Source organism: Fusarium coffeatum, assembly GCF_003316985.1.
Source record: "Fusarium coffeatum strain FIESC_28 chromosome Unknown BRIP53273_contig_84, whole genome shotgun sequence".
NCBI classification, from domain to species: domain Eukaryota; kingdom Fungi; phylum Ascomycota; class Sordariomycetes; order Hypocreales; family Nectriaceae; genus Fusarium; species Fusarium coffeatum.
The window spans coordinates 121,993-138,764 of NW_022157880.1; the positions used below are offsets into that span (position 1 = coordinate 121,993).

General features: G+C 49.0%; 9 protein-coding genes across 9 annotated transcripts; 8 read left to right on the forward strand and 1 right to left on the reverse strand.

The window, feature by feature from the left end:
• Positions 1 to 729: 729 nt before the first annotated feature.
• FIESC28_04080 (uncharacterized protein) lies at positions 730 to 945 on the forward strand (the record flags this gene model as incomplete). Its single annotated transcript, XM_031158227.1, has 1 exon — positions 730 to 945. The coding sequence occupies one exon, from the start codon at positions 730 to 732 to the stop codon at positions 943 to 945; it is 216 nt and encodes a 71-aa protein (XP_031017676.1).
• Positions 946 to 1,621: 676 nt separating this feature from the next.
• On the reverse strand, positions 1,622 to 2,607 carry FIESC28_04081 (uncharacterized protein; the record flags this gene model as incomplete). Its single annotated transcript, XM_031158228.1, has 2 exons — positions 1,622 to 2,538; positions 2,583 to 2,607. 2 exons carry the CDS (start codon positions 2,605 to 2,607, stop codon positions 1,622 to 1,624), a joined length of 942 nt encoding a protein of 313 aa, XP_031017677.1.
• A 912-nt stretch (positions 2,608 to 3,519) lies between these two features.
• On the forward strand, positions 3,520 to 4,503 carry FIESC28_04082 (uncharacterized protein; the record flags this gene model as incomplete). The annotated part of the gene is made up of 3 exons (XM_031158229.1): positions 3,520 to 3,535; positions 3,587 to 4,000; positions 4,058 to 4,503. The coding sequence occupies 3 exons, from the start codon at positions 3,520 to 3,522 to the stop codon at positions 4,501 to 4,503; spliced, it is 876 nt and encodes a 291-aa protein (XP_031017678.1).
• Positions 4,504 to 5,954: 1,451 nt separating this feature from the next.
• Positions 5,955 to 6,758, forward strand: FIESC28_04083 (uncharacterized protein; the record flags this gene model as incomplete). Its single annotated transcript, XM_031158230.1, has 1 exon — positions 5,955 to 6,758. The coding sequence occupies one exon, from the start codon at positions 5,955 to 5,957 to the stop codon at positions 6,756 to 6,758; it is 804 nt and encodes a 267-aa protein (XP_031017679.1).
• Positions 6,759 to 7,373: 615 nt separating this feature from the next.
• FIESC28_04084 (uncharacterized protein) lies at positions 7,374 to 8,328 on the forward strand (the record flags this gene model as incomplete). The annotated part of the gene is made up of 2 exons (XM_031158231.1): positions 7,374 to 7,389; positions 7,442 to 8,328. 2 exons carry the CDS (start codon positions 7,374 to 7,376, stop codon positions 8,326 to 8,328), a joined length of 903 nt encoding a protein of 300 aa, XP_031017680.1.
• A 3,106-nt stretch (positions 8,329 to 11,434) lies between these two features.
• FIESC28_04085 (uncharacterized protein) lies at positions 11,435 to 12,091 on the forward strand (the record flags this gene model as incomplete). The annotated part of the gene is made up of 2 exons (XM_031158232.1): positions 11,435 to 11,476; positions 11,525 to 12,091. 2 exons carry the CDS (start codon positions 11,435 to 11,437, stop codon positions 12,089 to 12,091), a joined length of 609 nt encoding a protein of 202 aa, XP_031017681.1.
• Positions 12,092 to 12,905: 814 nt separating this feature from the next.
• FIESC28_04086 (uncharacterized protein) lies at positions 12,906 to 13,719 on the forward strand (the record flags this gene model as incomplete). Its single annotated transcript, XM_031158233.1, has 4 exons — positions 12,906 to 12,959; positions 13,015 to 13,092; positions 13,148 to 13,225; positions 13,282 to 13,719. 4 exons carry the CDS (start codon positions 12,906 to 12,908, stop codon positions 13,717 to 13,719), a joined length of 648 nt encoding a protein of 215 aa, XP_031017682.1.
• Positions 13,720 to 14,382: 663 nt separating this feature from the next.
• On the forward strand, positions 14,383 to 15,072 carry FIESC28_04087 (uncharacterized protein; the record flags this gene model as incomplete). Its single annotated transcript, XM_031158234.1, has 2 exons — positions 14,383 to 14,460; positions 14,512 to 15,072. The coding sequence occupies 2 exons, from the start codon at positions 14,383 to 14,385 to the stop codon at positions 15,070 to 15,072; spliced, it is 639 nt and encodes a 212-aa protein (XP_031017683.1).
• A 1,082-nt stretch (positions 15,073 to 16,154) lies between these two features.
• Positions 16,155 to 16,423, forward strand: FIESC28_04088 (uncharacterized protein; the record flags this gene model as incomplete). The annotated part of the gene is made up of 2 exons (XM_031158235.1): positions 16,155 to 16,217; positions 16,283 to 16,423. 2 exons carry the CDS (start codon positions 16,155 to 16,157, stop codon positions 16,421 to 16,423), a joined length of 204 nt encoding a protein of 67 aa, XP_031017684.1.
• Between the last annotated feature and the right edge of the window lie 349 nt (positions 16,424 to 16,772).

The window sequence follows — 16,772 nt, forward strand, 5'->3', positions numbered from 1 at the left end:
AGATTACTGGCCAGTTCCTGGTACTAAACATGTCCCTTCCCCTCAAGCATATATACTTTCAAAACTTCTCTCATTATTTCCTGCCTGATATTCAGTACGCATATTGACACTCACAAAGTCTTATTTCGTGGTGTTAGTCGAGCTCAAGTAACAAGTGGGGCCTTGCGAAACTGGCAGCCAATGACAAAGAGCAATCCCAAGAGTGATTGCTTTCAATTTTTATTGACACAATAACAAAAAGGATGTCCTTGTCCTTCTACAGGAAGCATTCAGGTTAATTTCCACTGCAATATATTCCTGGTCGTCGCATGTTTGCTGCCCGTCGTTACGATGAACATCAACGGATGAAGTCAATTGACCTCCGAGTTTACGGAGCTTGAGCCTCAAAATGTAACACCGTTTCGGTGGACGCTCGACCCACAATAAGCCGCATCCCGGACTCCACTCGGCATCGAGGTACCTGACCAACTGCTCTGAATGACAACCACTGACCGGCAGCTGTCAAGCAAAACCTACCGCAACGCTGAGGAGGCACCAAGGCTAACGCGTAGACTCTCAGCTGCACCCTGGGACGTCAGGCAGGCTAATTTCATTTAATGAAATATTTCTCCCCTCATCTTCACTCGGTTCACACAACAAAAGTATCTACCACCAAAGATCACAGTAAGGCCTCGCAGGCATCCGATTGAATTTCCAAGAGATACTTACATTTTCTAAAAACAACAAACGATGGCTCGCACAAACAATAATTCGGCGAAAGCCACGAAGAAGAAGACGGCGAAAGCCAAGACCGAGGAGTCGATGGCGGGCGGCATCGCCCTGGGATGGTACGTGACAGGCTCTGGGCGAAGCCTGTCACAAGCCCAGCGAAAGGCGATGATCCGCCCCGTCGTCGCCATCAAGTTCGAGGACCTCTCGAAGGATCCCGTCGATCGCGACATGTAAATCTTTCCGACGTAAGTACTATGTCCACTATTTACGACACAACCTAACCATTCTCGTCAAGCAGCGGATGGCTATAAGCTGAGAACATTTTTCGAGGATGGACGGGTCGGTGAAAGTACAGCAGATCAGACAATGAACAATGGACATTCACACTTGAGACTTGTGATTTCTACATGCAGCTTCCTGATATATTTGTGACAGTGACCATGATAGACATACGTAAAAGAATGGGTCTGGGATACCCGTTTGGCAATCTCAACTCTATACTCCTCGACCCAGGAGCGGCTATACGATAATGAGGATGAGGCAGGAAAAAGCTAACTCCAGAGGTATACACAGCCATGGATCTCCCGAAGAAGGCGTGACGAGGATTAAGTAAAAAACTTCAAGTTACTGGTAACAATGTTCGCTGATGTAGGTCAAGCCAGAGTCATTAGTTGAAGACGCGCTGGTTACAGATGGATAGATCAAACACAATACCACAAGTGTTATAAAGGAAGTCTGACCATTCAGATAGTTCTCAAAATAAGAGCAGATTCTAGATACATGTCCTCTGGTCCCATGTAACTGCCTGTGATCCAGCTCTATCGTTCCAAGTACCCATTGTCCTGTGCAGTAGCGCCAAATAGCCATCCGCGTGGGAAGCCTCCAAGTTTATCAAGACTCTTTCTTGTCTTCAATCCATTCGTGTGTAAGGAGCGGTGAACAGTTTGACTCCTGAATCACTATTCACGACCATGACCCGGAAGTTCTGTTTGCAATTCTGGCTGGGGCATGCTTCCTTCGGGAGCACAGGTGTTGAGGCCTTCTCCCCCTTGCGGAGTACCTTGTGGGCGCAGAACCACGTGTCCTTTCTTCCATGTTCCAGGAAAGATTCCAAGCGTCTCTTTCTCTTGGGGTTCTTCATGATTTCAGTGAGCTGCGTGGCCACATCGCCGCTGAGGCAATATTCCACAAGTGGCAAGCCAGGCACACTCGGCTGTTCATCGTCTGAGGTCATATAGGAGTCGCTATGTTCCTCTTTCACTTCTGCTGTAATAGTTGGAGTCACCGGTTGGGGACAGTAGGGGACAACTTCGCTCTGTTCCGCTTCCGCTCTCTTCGTGGCCTCGAGAGTTTGTTCTCTTTTTAGCCGTTTAGCTTCGTTTTCTGCAACAGTCGTGCTGCTTCGCTTCAGGGCACTGTCTGGAGTTTGGTTCCGTTCGAGATCTTTGATTCGCATGGTGGCGACAACCCTTTCTCGAAGCAACTCCGTGATGCCTTTGTCTTGCAAATCAATGATTTTGCTGTATTGGCGCTGGGCAGATTCCAACTTTGTTTTGAGGTCATGCTTGTCTTGATTCAACTTTGCGATACACTTGCTTCGTTCTTCCACGATTTCCCCGAGTTCGCGCTTAGAGGATTCTACATCTTCTGCGCCGGCGATGTGCTCCTTGATCTTGTTGGTGGCGCGTCGGAGCTCACTGCGTAAGAAATCGTTGGTGTTCCGGAGTTCTTGATTTTGAAGCTTCAGCTCTTGTAGTTCGTCGATAGGAGCATCCTTTAGCATCTGCGTTTCGTCGCGTGGTTGATCTTGAAAGCTTCCAGGGCGCCCTTGCAGGTCAGTATTTGTGATGCAGGTTTCTGTTGCGACCTACCGCAAGTATCTTCCATCTTTCTCATGGTGGCGACGTGAATGATGACGGATCGAGGTTGAGAGATGAACCGCAGGAGATGATGGAGGCAGCAGGTAAACAACAGAACAATCCTCCTCCAAGGCTTAGGCAGCAGGAATAAAATAGCCTGAATACCAGCCCAGGCTAGTGTAGGTAACCTGGGTAACTAAATCATTTCATGTCTTGTGCTTTTGGCTGGCAGTGATTGCCAGTGATTCGCAGTGCTACTCACTCCTGATTTAGTCTGGATGCCCAAATTGTCACCACCTATAATCTCAATCCTGTCAAAATGGCCTTATCGAAAGGTACCTCCAGTGTTACTTTGCTAGCAGTCATCTGGATTATCGTACCTCGCTGTCTATGTGTTGTTGGAGACATACAGCACGGCCTTGCTCTTGTCCCGCTTCTCCACCGACACCTCCTCGCAGACTATCCGGCCTCTAGATGTCCTTCAAGGGCCTGTCTGAGACGCGTGGTCTCGGCATGAGTAGCAACGAGTTCGACTCCAGCAACTCGTGGCAATCTTTTCGAAGCTATGCGAATTACTAGGTCTGCTTTTTCTTTCTGGATCTGCTTGACGTTACAGGATTTGACTTCCAAGGTGTCCATATGAAGAAGCAACTGATCCTTTTCGTCCACCATCATCGTTCTTTTTAGCAGTTAGATAATATACTCAAAGTTTCTATCATTAATTGAGGACGAAACGCACAGTCTCGAGTCCCTCGTTTCGTTCTTGCATTTTGATGGTGATTTCAGGGGCACCGTCACTGCCAGCCAGTTCTCCGTTGCCTGCAGCGGTTCATTTCTCCACTCCACTTCTCCTTCATATTTTCCGCCTTTCCATCCTCCTCCAAACATTGTATTTGCGTTCAAAGCTTGTTTCCTTGCTACCTCGGAGGAATTTCAGTGCCCAAGCAACATGGCAAACAGCGACGGTATGTCATAACCGTCTTTGACTGCACTACAAATACTGACAGGGCCTTCAGTGCACCTTGAGGACTCACAAGTCCAACAACGTGATGAAATTCAGACTCTACAACGTATGCAGAGAGACCAAGACGCACTTCTCCGCCATCAACAACAGCTGGAAGATCACAATCGTGAACTTCAAAACACCAACAACTATCTGCGGGGCGAGGTTGCGGATCTTCGTGCTCAGCTCTCCTACGCCACCCAAACTTTGACCGCGCGAATCCAGGAACAGGTCGACGGAGCGCGAGCTACAGGCGTTTCCGAGGGCAGGCTTAGGGACGTTGTAGATGAGCAACGCCAAGCCTTACAGAATTTCGTGCGAGAAAATAAGGCCGCCACCAGACGAATCCAGGAACTTCAGCAAGGCCAGAGAGGAGATCCCGCTACACCGGCCAACGGACTCAGGAAGACAAAAGGACAACGACGACGTGAGTGACGCCTTATGGCCCGCCACAGAGAAGCGATAGAACGATTTGCGGCTGCAGACGATCGAGCAGCAGAACAACGACAGACGCAACAGCGACAGACTCAGAATGCACCTCGTCTCCCCTCAGTGGCGCCTACTGTTACAGGTGGTACAGCGAAATACGAGCAAGGTGACTCTATCATAGTCCTGGACGACGACGAAGAGGACAAGGTGCCCGGGTTACCACTTGTTGAAGACTGTAACCTCGATGACGATGTGATTGAGCAACTCAATGCGATCATGAAGAAACGAACGGGCAAAAAGAACCTCCTTGCATTTCTGGAGCACGGCGCAAGAAACAAGTCTTTCTGCGGCCATGAGATTACCAGCAAAGGACAGAATGCCTCGAAACCTCTGTTATCGTCGCAGCCTTGTCGGATTCATGGCTGCAATTACACTTTCCGGGCAAAGGCTGTAGAGACTGATTCAGGGGTCAAAATGCGAATCACCCCTTTCATACCTTGAGTCTAGTAGTCAAAGCCTTGGGTGAGACGATACTCCATGACGTTGCCCAGCGGTTGAGTTACGTCAGGTTTTGGAATTAAAGGTCGGGAAAACGATTCTCTTCGGCATGTACTCTAGTTTTTCGACAGGACTATTGTCTGGAAATGTCATATACAAACAATCAGTGTCTCACAATGCATCCTCGTCTCGATCTATAATGAGTGCCTACTCCTGATAACGATGATGGAGACGAACCCGTAAAGGTTGATACTCACTCAGCCAGGTTTGCCGAGCTCAACCCGAATGGGAAGAGTAAACCCACAAACAAGCCAGACCAGTAATCCACGGGATATGCACAGGTACCTGTAATTAATTGTACAGTTGAGGGAGAGTATAGAGAGGGGGCTTTAGTGCCTCGGTGGTTCATGGCAAATTTGACAACCATCCAAACTGCGAAGCTCCTCCCTCTTTTTGCCTATATATCACCCTTCCCATCTACCACTAGAAATATCGGTCATTGTGTGACAAAAGATCCACAGTCCAAATTCTTTTGTTTCATGCTTTCTTATTGGTAGTGATCCGACGGGTGCCATCACTGTCAGCCAGTGCGTTACGAAAATAGCCGGTGCCTACATAAGGTTGTTAGCTCCCGTCAGGGAATCACCGCCTGCATGCTTCCTTCCTCACAAAAACGACATCCGGCCTCATGGCGCCCTCAACCTCGCAGCCACGCTCTGCGGAGATGAAATAGGCAAACCGCCATCTCGAGTTCCCAGGATATGACCCTCTATCGCCAAAGTTCACTGGGCCTTTCCCAGGCCTCTATCCTACTCGCGTCCAGAGACAGCAATATATGAACACCTTTCTACGATGGTTCTTAGGCGATAAACACTTTGATTTTTTTAAAGTCCAGCTTGCCCAGACTGCCGACTTAGACGTTGTTAATCAATTCGTTAAGCTCAAACTGGAGCCTTCGTTGCCTTTAGCCTTCGAATTCATGGTTAACTAGGTCTTCTAGGAACTGCACTGTGAGTTACCTTAAGCCCCGTCTTTACTACACCACCCAGCTTCTAACGTTGTTTCTAAACTAGTTTGCTAACTTCCTGGGGATAAACGGCCACCTTGGCCATAGATGTTAATCCAGATTGTTCCTTAAGAGGCTACACTTTCTGAACGATTCTTGTGGTTTAAATTAGAGTGGAAAGGCGAAAGGTCTCTACGACCATCTGAAACCCGATACGAAGCTGCTTTTCCTCCCCGGATCATCCTGAGCGCCGAGCACCTCGAGTCCTTTTCGCGCATCTCTTTTAAGTCCCGGTCAACAGAGGTGGAGGTAAGTTCTCTGCTCCCGGATGGTACGAAGTTATTTGTACCTAACGAGGAACAGTTTGGCCGATGCGATCCCGAAAGGCACAGTACAGTGATCGAAGGCAAAATTTTCCCCATGGCACCACCGTGTCCTCGCTCGGAAGATGCCCTGTGGCAGATCAGATATCCTACCCAGCCTCTCTCTTGCGGTAAAGCTTTTCGTCTGGAAATTCCCAAGCAACTTGACTTCTGGACTTATGTCTGGGGTTAGCAATGGTTGGGACTGGGCTGAGTTGACAGACAATTATGTCGACGACCGTGTTGAGTTGGGATGGGGATACCAACACCACGACCTCCACCGACATGAGGATGATGAATCTGGTGACGAATCGGATGACGCGTTGTGGGAGCGTAAGTACGTCAACCGAGGCATTTTGCCAGACGAGGACATGTTCCTCATGATCGGCTTTCGCGACAACTCATGGAATGATCCTCGTACCTTGACTCCCGCACGACAAGACCTGATCACCAAACTATGGAAGACCATCAATGACTGGAAGCAGCTTTGCCTCCGTGGGAAGTGGACTACGCTTATCAGTTTCTTGCAACACATGCACGAGGAGGGTGGGACAATTCAAGAGGCAGACAAGACTTTCACATTCGCTGCTTCTGTATCGCAGATCGAGAACAGAGGCAGCCGAGCGCGTGCTGAATTCGAGCTCGACGGCATTCTTGACTCGATCATCTGGACAGAAGTCGATCTGCATGACTTTGGAAATCATTTCCAGGAATGGGTCTTCTCCCCAAAGACCCTGGGCCTGACTGTCGAGGAGCGAATCTATCTGGTAGCCAACGTCTGGCGCCGCCGGGTGCCCCCTGAGAAGTACCAGCTGTTGGTTCACATCCAGACTTGGGTCACCAAGACCAGGAAGATCATTCGGTCGGAGGTTTATTCTAGCTTGCGATAGGCATGCTATCCATGACACGCTTGTACTTCATAGCTTGTACTTTGTAGACGAACTCGATAATTGTCTCTACATGCGTCTTCCAAACAGTGATGTCCCTATGAAGTCTTACCGGTGATTGAGACCACCGCCACCAGCCATACCAATTGATAGGATTTAAATAGCCAGCCGATGGCTAACATCACATTCGGGTCTGTCATTACTTTCAGACTCAGGTCATGTTGAGCTTTGCCATAACTATGACCATCTATCTAGTTCCCTTGGATACAGGCTGCCGTCAGGGTGTCAGATGAAATGGCCATGGAGAGCATATTTGTCTTGACGTTCTTTACCATAGAGGTCATTAGCTATAGAAGCCAGTTTCTCTACCGTTCACCTCATTACGTGGGTACTAGATTAGTGGGAAGATATATTGGATGCCAGGTGAAATCGGCAAAAGGAACTAGTGCACTGCCAATCACTGCCACCTCAATCCCCCACAGCGGTTGCCTTGTTCACAAGATTTCTAGGTCCTTCACAGCACCGCATTTTCATCCAGGTTTGTTATTAAATCTATCACCTCTACATTCAATACTCAAGTTACTCGCAGCTATCAAAATTTCAAACGCGACAAACAGAATGGCGGACGGACGAGGTATGTCATGGCAGCATTCACCAGCACTCCAAATATTGACATCTTATCCCAGCGGATCTCCAGCGCGACCTACGTCTCGCTAGAGGGAAGGTCCAAGAGTTGGAGGAAGAGAGGTTCTCGCTGGAACAGCAGCTGCACCATCAGGATCGTTGCATGCGGCAGCTCCAGCATGATAACGACTGGCTGCGCAGCGAATTCTTCCAGGAGTCCCAACTTTTGGGCGTACGGGAAAGGGAGATATTCGAGCGTGGAAGAGCTGCCGATAGGCGTGAGCATCAACTCAAGGCCGAGGTGGAAACCCAGAAGGCAGTCATCCAGCGACATGTCCAGGACAAGGAGGCTGCCCTTGGGCGTGAGCGTGAGCTCAAGGCCGAGGTGGATAAGCAGAAGGCAGTCATCCAACGACATGTCCAGCGACGCGCCCAGGACAAGGAGACTGCCGATAAGCGTATCCGGGAGCTGGAAGCCTGCCGAAATAACGCCAATCCCGTCCCAGTCCCACGCGATTCACCACCTGCTACGGACAACGCCAGGCCTTCAAAACGGCGGCGACAGGAAAGTCCAGTTGCGGACCAGCGAGTGTCTCGGGTGGAAAGGGAACGGATTGACCGTCCTCTTGCACCGAAAGATAGCAGGAGAGAGGTGCCTGAGTTATCACTTGTACTTGTCCAGGATGAGAATATCACTGAAAGAGTGGTCGAGAAGCTCACTTCAGTTATGAAGGAACCCAATAGCAAGAAGAACATGGAGCTCTTCCTGGAAAAATTGTGGAGCAGTTGCTACTGTATCCATGAGGTGGCCAAGAAGGGCAAGTCTGTCTCAAAGCCTCTGACGCCCTCCCAGCCTTGCCGTGGATGCGGCTCGAACATCCGTGTCAAAACTGTAGTGGAGTCGGGGAGAATCAAGCTCAAGGTCGGCCATTTCACAGTGGAGGTCTAGCGGTAGGCTGGGTAGTTGGCAACTAGGACAATTCAGTGGATCACAAGTTACTCTGGACCGACTAGACCGACTTCTGGCCCAGGGCGATTCCGAAGCGCAGGCTGGTCAAGGTCGAGATGTCCAGGGTTGAGGCCAAGTCACCAATGCAACGGTGAAGTTATCAGGGAAGGCCGGAATTGGAAAGGAGAAGGCCGAAGTTGAGGATGTTCCGAAGTGTCAGAGGCGTCACACCAGCCTTTCTCCGACAAAGGAACAAGCTGAGCCTTGATTCGCGTAACATCAGGGCGGGCTACGGGGCCTCATTCTGCTATCAGCTTTGAACGTCATCAGGCTGTTGGCGGAAATCGTGGGTGGGAATCGTGGGTGGGAATATGTTTTGGGTGAACCATGGAATCGCATTCTGCTACCGGTCTTGTACTTCATCAGGCCGAGTGGGCGGAAATTAGTCTGAGCGATCCATGGGGTCACATTCTGCTGCCGGTCTTGAAAGTCACCAGGCCGTCGGCGGAGATTGCGGGTGGAAGTTGTGGGTGGAAGGGTGTCTTGGGTGAACCACGGAATCACATTCTGCTACCGGTCTTGAACGTCATCAGACTGTGTAGGTAGAAGACTGTTCGTGAGAAGGCGGGTCTTTTCAAGGGCGTGTTAGCCGCGACGGTTGATGGATGTTGACGATGGATGGTGGAAGGTGGAACGTGGAAGAAAGCCTGACCAATGGCTCCTCATCACTTCCACTGTTACAAGGAATGTTTGAGCATTGGGACGGCCAGCTTCGAACGGTACCCCGACTCGAAGGGGAGGAATACCATTCAGCCGGGAAGTGGTGAAAGGGATCGCGAGCCAAATATTCTGGCTCAGCTAGTTGGGTATGCCTCCGACAAGCATGCTCAAGACCTCTGTCGACATGGCCTTTGAGTACAGGGCAAGAGACTAAGGTACTCCTCTCTTGGGTGCTGAACAGTCTGCTTTGCTAGCCTTAGCTGGGCATATCATCAAGTCTGTTATTGAACAGTACCGATGCAGATACGTAAGGTGTCTGAAGGAGCTGATTGGAAGGCACCTGTCGAGCCAATGCCGACCAGAGATGGGAGGCTGCAAGAGAAGATGTCGTTGGTAAGTCAAAAGACATCTGATCCATGTGGTGGAAGTTACTTCATCGTTTTAGGGACCATACAGGCCGCTCGTGCTGGCCAAGCCGCTTTCGAACAAGTCCAGACCGAACGACCGACCGATCGACACGGACGATAAGGGAACAAGCGGAAGGATCTGAGCTGGGAAGGATCGAGGACTGAGAAAGGACCACAGGCTGCAAAGAAGGAGGGGTTTTGTTTCGCTTGCCGGTTTTCCCCTACCTTCGGTCTAGTCGGTTTCCTTTGTGGGTAGTTATTGATGGTATTCCGGAGAGATAGAATGACAATATATGAGCTCTGGGAGCGAGGGGAGTTTGGGGATATGATTCAACGTCTTTCTCGACTTTTAGTGATTCCGGCAACTTGATAAAGCATGGACATATGTCCGTACAGTGTCCTACTTTGTCCCTATGGCTCAAACACTTCCGTTTAAATTGTCGATCCAGGCGCATGAGAACAAGTCATAAGCCAAGTCAACAGGAATCCACGCTCGTCTACTCCTCATAAAATATGACCGTGTAATATTGTTCTCTAGACGCTCGTTGGTCCATTCTCCAGACACCCCAATGCAGGTAGGTAAGCATCTGTTTCAAACAATACCCAGGATATCATTGAATTCCATACAATGTAATGCCGTCACTGGGTACAGGTACCTAGGTAGGTACCTGCCTAGTTTGTCAGTGATTCACTGATGCTCAGCTGGCAGGAGCGCTTGGCTATGCCTGTCTTCCCTACCTAACTACCTACCTACCATCACAGATTTCGACAACGCTCATCCGTGATTCTTACACAACAACCATCATCCACAGTCTCATGAACGTCTAGAGAAGGTATGCTTTGCATGAAGCTATATTGGATCCTGACTAACGACACAGATGAATGATCCCACCGCTGAAAGTCATCGTCAAGGCGAGCACCGCCAAGCGATCGCTCTCCTCGAGGACCTTGAGACCCGGCGCAAACAGCTCCTCGCCCAGTACGAGCAGCGGATTTCCGAATCAGATCGCCAGATTCAGTACCTAAATTCCCAGATTGCCAGTCTTCGTACCACCAGCTCTCTATCGCTTACAACAACAAGCAATCTAGCTCTACAGCTCAACCTCGTCGCCAGTCATGCTTCGAGACTTGGCTTGAGAACCCGAGATCAGCCTAAGCCGCGTGAGGTGGAAGTCTTAGGGCAGGTATTGTGCCATCCTTCGCGTCTCGCATTCCTAGAGACATTCTTACGGGGGCCTCGATACCCGGCCGGTGGGGCTGAGGCTATAGCCCATTACTATTGCCTTGGGCAGGTCGGCACGGGAGCCCATTCTCCGATCCTTATCTTTAGAAGCGATGGTCATGTAGATTGCCCGTTTGATGGAAACGGCGCCAACTGTGTATGGATCACAAAGGCCGAGAACGGGGTTGATTGGGTTATTGGAAGCTGAGATTAGGGTGATATTGTCTAAAGGTATTCATAGTCTACCTACCATTAGGCTAATACAGAGACTAAGAGATGAAATAAGTGATAAGACGAGATCCTAAGAAACGAAAGATCCTGAGAAACGAAAGATCCTAAGAGATTGACAAGAATTACGATGCTCTGGTTCGGACCTTGTTTGATGTGTTCAGAATAACAGCCGTGTGACCAAAAGTGTTATTCGGTTGTGTACTGATTGCGGGAATCTTCGGAGGTTTAAGAATACAGAGACCATTCAACAACGATAACGAGATAGGTTGAACACTCGTAACCGAGTCAAGTCTTGACAAGTCTTCTAACTGAAGAAACTGCGCAGGCGATTCCAGACGTCCATTAATTACTAAGAGAGTCGAAACTTGAGAAATCAGGCTTGCACTGATTCACAGCTGGCACGAGGTGCAATCTATGCTAGGCCCTACCCACCTCTCTATTTCTCGATGCCTAATATTACTCCTCCATGATCTTCACATTTCCACCAACAATCAGAAATCAAGTCTACACACCACCACAGCTCATCATGTCGTCCAAACGACCTCGAACAGACGAAACTCCAGACGATGTATGTGCATAAGATTACATTAAGGCATTTAGCTAACTAATGGTACAGGTGGACGCTGTACCGTCCGTCGAACGTTTTCTTCGACAACAGCACCAGGAGCTGCTTGATGCCTTCACCCGTCTTGAGGCGCACAAGAACAGAGTCGTCGCCGAATCCGAGAAAGAGATCAACGACTTGAAGCGCCAGAACCAGGAGCTACGCTCAGAGGTTGAGTCTCTCCGTACCGCCAACAGCTCTCCTCCCGCCGCTGTCTCACAGGAACCGAATCATGTCGCCCGACACTTCGACGAAATCGCGAAGGTTGCTTTGAGGCTCAACTTGAGAACCCAGAACATACCACCCTCCAGTCGCGAAATTGAGGTCTTGAGCCGTATTATTTTTGACGCTCATCGTCTATCAAATTTGGAGCACTTCATGCAGAAGGCCGGCAGCATCAATAATCGATGCCGTTACTGCGTTGATATGATTAGCGAAAGGCCCATTGCGGATGCTTCCAGTCCGGTTGGCTGGATCAGGAAGAAAGGTCCAAGTTGTCTATTCCATGCAGATGACGATCCTTGCGTCTGGATCGTAAAGCGTGGGGCTGACTGGGTTGTCGGACGCGGTCGGGGTTAGCTGAATGGCAGGCCATGAGATTTTAAACAAGTCCTAAGGCTCTAAGAGATAAAAGGATATCCTAGGAGACGAAATGAGACCCTAAGAGATGAATTCAGTTAAACGAAGACCTCGTGCCAGAGCGCTACTTAGACCAACATTTGTGTCTGACGGGTAGATATGTAGCATGGCGATGCGCACTGAGGCTTTCAACTCCATGACAATTGATCTTTACTTTCTGGTTGGGCAAACGAGGACTGTTGGATCCCATAGAATGTCTTCCTAACAGCAATTACTTATCATAAGCGGATGAGAAAGGTAGTGTGTGTGGACTGTAATTCGCTTTTCATCTGTGCCGCGGTTGATATCTCGGCAGCATGCATGAGGGACGAGGACTTGAACACACCCCATATCAGTTTACTAACCTTTAAAAGTGATCTGAGATCGATGAACAGAATGTTCTATTCAAGACACCGTTCGACTGTTCAGAGACAAATAGCTTCTTAGCACTGGTTCCTGTCGGTCGTTTTCGTTGGGAACAGTTTTCTTGTCATGCCCAAGCCGACGTATCGTTTCCTAGTAAATGGTATTCCCATTGTCGCTGACTGCAATTAGTCTATTGACTTAACAAATGACATCACTGGGGTTATCCGGTGAGTAGGCCTGTCATTGATTGATTCACTGGCGGGTAGCTGGCATTTGCATTGAGTGCTGAGCCCTACCTAACTATCCACCAAGGGACTTTCTATTCCTAATCACTCCTTTGATCTTAAATTTGCACCATCATCGGCACTCTTGTCCACCTATCAATCTTCTACACCACAACCAAGACACAATGTCCCCTAAGAAGCGTCGTATGAACGATGGAGCAACCATCAACTCCGAAAAGGTATGCCCTACATTCAATCACTGCCAGGAACGCCTGATTAATTTGTCACGCAAAGATCACCACCTTGGAACTTCAGGTTGAGAATCTCCGATCGGAAAATGAACATCTTACCTCGGAAAACGAATCTCTCAAGGTAAGGCTTGCACGAAAGCAACACAAGGAACGCTCGGTTGACTTGGCACACAAAGATTAGCACTTTGGAGCGTCAGGTTGAGACTCTGCGATCGGAAAACGAACGTCTTACTTCGCAAAACAAATCTCTCAAGGTACGTCTCACACGAGTTCAATGCAAGGAACGCCTATCTAACTTATCACACAAAAGCAGGACCTTGAGATCACCGAACCTTCTCCAGGGCAGGAGTCTACCCCAACTCCGGACCATCTAGGCACAGCGCTTAATCATGTTCGCGACGTTGCATCGAAGCTCAATATAACCCTCCGAGAACCGAACCAGGGAAATGAGTTTTCAGTTCTGTGCGGTGTGGTCTCTCAGAAGTGGAAGCTCACCAGTCTAAAGTGTTTCTTCCAAGAGTACTCTGGACTTCCTGAAATAAAAGGCCGCGTGTTCTGCCTTGAGCAGATTAGCTATAACTATGCCGCTGTGCAGGATTCCGTCCTTGGGAAGGACCTTACACGCTGTCCCGCGCATGAACGTCACCATGGTGAGTGCGTTTGGGTCTCCAAGCGAGGATCTGGCTGGATTGTCGGCAGTGGCCGGCTTAGCTCTGGCGGAAAGAAGGGGTCACGGACAGTAGACTGAGTGAGGCATGAATTGATACTGAACGAAAGGGCCTTATATATCTTCTTGGTAGAGTTTCGCCTTTGTCCTGACATAGTGACTGGGAATCATAGTCAATAAAAGGAGAATCTTCACCCCCTACGTTTCACGAATATCGAAAACCGCATGGGACTGAAGGTAGGTCAAAAGACCTAGACCGACATTTCTCTGACGGATAGGTATGCAGTATGGCGATGCGGATGATAGGCTGCTAACTTTTGGAATACACGGCATGTTTGTTTGCTTGACAAACGAAGTGTGCCGAGAAGGTTAGTGTGTTATATTACAACTTGCTTCTTATCCGTGGTGTATTCAATATTTCGGCAGCATGCATGACGGGAGAGATCTTGACACTCCCGTCCATGCTAGTTGACTCAAATCTAGGAATGATGAAGAGAAGGTTCCAATCGCCATTTGAAGCGCGGTCAACGATAGCTACAGTCTTCCGTCCTAGGCTCGGGTCTATGCATCGCAGGTTTTTCGACTCATCACAAGTACTTTTTGGCTCTCCACGCCATTTTCTATCTACAAAACCCCCAAAGCTCTTCCCAGACTTCGTGATGTCCTCCTCAACCTCACACCTACGCCAACAATAATCGAAGGTCTTGTCCGCTTGCCAAGCCTCTACGACTCAACCACGACACGATGTCCTCTCAAAAGCGTCGCATAGACAAAGAGGCTGTAGGCCGTGCAGAAGAAGGAGATAAGGGCATCTCCCGTGAGGTACGTCCCGCATGAAGTCACTGTGAGAGACGCTCAATTAACTTGTTACAGGTACGGCTTCAACATTCGTGGGAAGCACTCCTTGGGGTTGCTCCCAGGCCAAAGGACCAGAGGATGGAGCACCTCACCCATGTCAATACCTTGGAGGAGCAGATTAAGGGCCTACGTTCTGAAATCGAACAACTGAACGCGGAAAAGGAAAAGCTCGGCGCCAAAGCTTCTTCAGAGGACGGAGCATCAATAAGCTCTGGTGGTCGCAAAGGCTCTCTAGGCTGGCTAGTCGCAGAGTTGGGTTACGTTTCCAGTGTTGCTTCGAAGCTTGGCTTGAGCCTCCAGAAACCAACCGACCACCGTGAACTGCCAATTCTGTGCGGTGTGATCTGCGATAAGGAACAGCTTGTCGGTCTGAAGAGCTTTATGGGAGTTTTCGCGGACTCTCCCTCCCAGGATGGGTGCTTTTTCTGCCTTAGTCAGGCTGGTCATGGACTCATGGCTCCTATGCTCGCCTTTGGGGAGGATGGTTTACGTTGTCAAGTGCATGGAGATGACGATGTCTGCGTCTGGATCTCAAAGCGTGAGGGGCGCTGGGTTATCGGAACCAGCCGGGGTTAGCAATGGCTGTCTTCAAAGTACCTGATTATCAAATACCGAATGGCTGTCGGTACATGGGTTATCCTATCATATTTGACAGAGTGGTGGAGGGAAACAATGGTGTCAGGCTCCATAGACTGAGTCATACAGTGGTGGATATTGTATCAAAAGGCTTTGGACTTCTTCTGTTTCTTCTTCTCAATATTATCATTTATCACATCTCCGCCTTTGTTCTGGCTCAAAGGCTTGACACATTAGGACAGCAAATAGAGAACCTTCACCCTGCGTTTCCAGAACGTTGAAAGACACTGAACAATGATCCGAATCAAACAATAAGTGAAGCTGTAGCTCAGGATATGAAATAAATATGTCTAGACATTCTAACCTGTTGTCACCAACTCTCTTCTCTCTACGCTCTTCCACCTTTGACAACCTCTCCCAACTTAAAAAAGGCAGAAACGACAAAATGCCAAAGACTATCACTGCCCGCTGTCGGTGCTCCCGATATGAACCGTACGACCAATGGCCTATCAGTCGCCATCGAAGGGCCAAGAACAAGAGAATCCTCAAGCTGAAGAGCCAACTCGAGAAGTCAAAGGCTGAGGTACTATACTGGAAACGAGAATACAAGCTGAGCTGTAGAGAGGTCCACAGTCTGAAGAAGCATGTTAAGAGGCTGCTTAATGACTTTGAGGATGGTGGAGAGCTCCAGCAGGAGATGACGCTTATTCGGTTACAGATGATGAATCTGGGCATGTGATAGCGTTTGCCATGGTTATCCTGAGATTATTACGTTCGGGCACTGCGAACAAGATGACCAGGAAACTGAAGGAGCAACTCAAGGCATCGAAAACTGGGGAAGTTGAATTTCTGGTAGCATTCAGTATGATGCAGTGCCGGGTACCCAGCTATTCGCAATGAACTACTGACAACATCACCTCTGATTCAGTGCCTGCTACCTACATGCCCTAACGAGTCTCCCATTCTATTTATTCTCCTCCCTCTTTTTCGTCACCTTTCATTTCTTCTTCTTCTTTCATCAACTTCACCATCATTCTTTTCATTACAACCTTGAGCACCGAAACAAAGAACTTGAGAGAATCATGCCTACCACTCCAGCCAACCACGGCAAGAAGAAACCTGAACAGGGGGACAAGGTCGAAAAGGTATGTTGCTAAGATGCCATATTGAAACAGTCCACTAACTCCACGTCTGTCAAGACCACCCCCAGGAGCGCGACGATTTTCCCCCAGCGACTATGGCAGAAATTGCCGCTATCGTTGAATCGGATCCGGTGTGGAAACAAATGTTTGAAGACGCATGTGTGGACATCAAGGCAAAGCCACAAACGGAAGACAAGACTCGCAAGTGAATAGGGGTGGGCAAGTGAAGGATTGTGGACGAGCGACAGGCGAGCGACCTGGGTTCACAAGTAAATGGGAGGAGCCATTGAGCAGCGAAGTAGTACAACAATACTCTCTCTTTCGCTCATTCTTGCAAAGACCTATTCACAATGAAGACAATATCGTGCCAATAATAGCCTGTACAAATCATCAACGCGTCGATAGAACAGGGGGCTTATGCGTTTTCCTCTCGGCTGGTCAATTTTCATAGATGTATTTGGGAGGAGAAGCTTAGATCTATACGTTCTCTTTGTCATCAGGAAAAGGGACAGTTCTCATTGAGATCTTTGGATGGTATTGAAATGGTGACACAGTGTA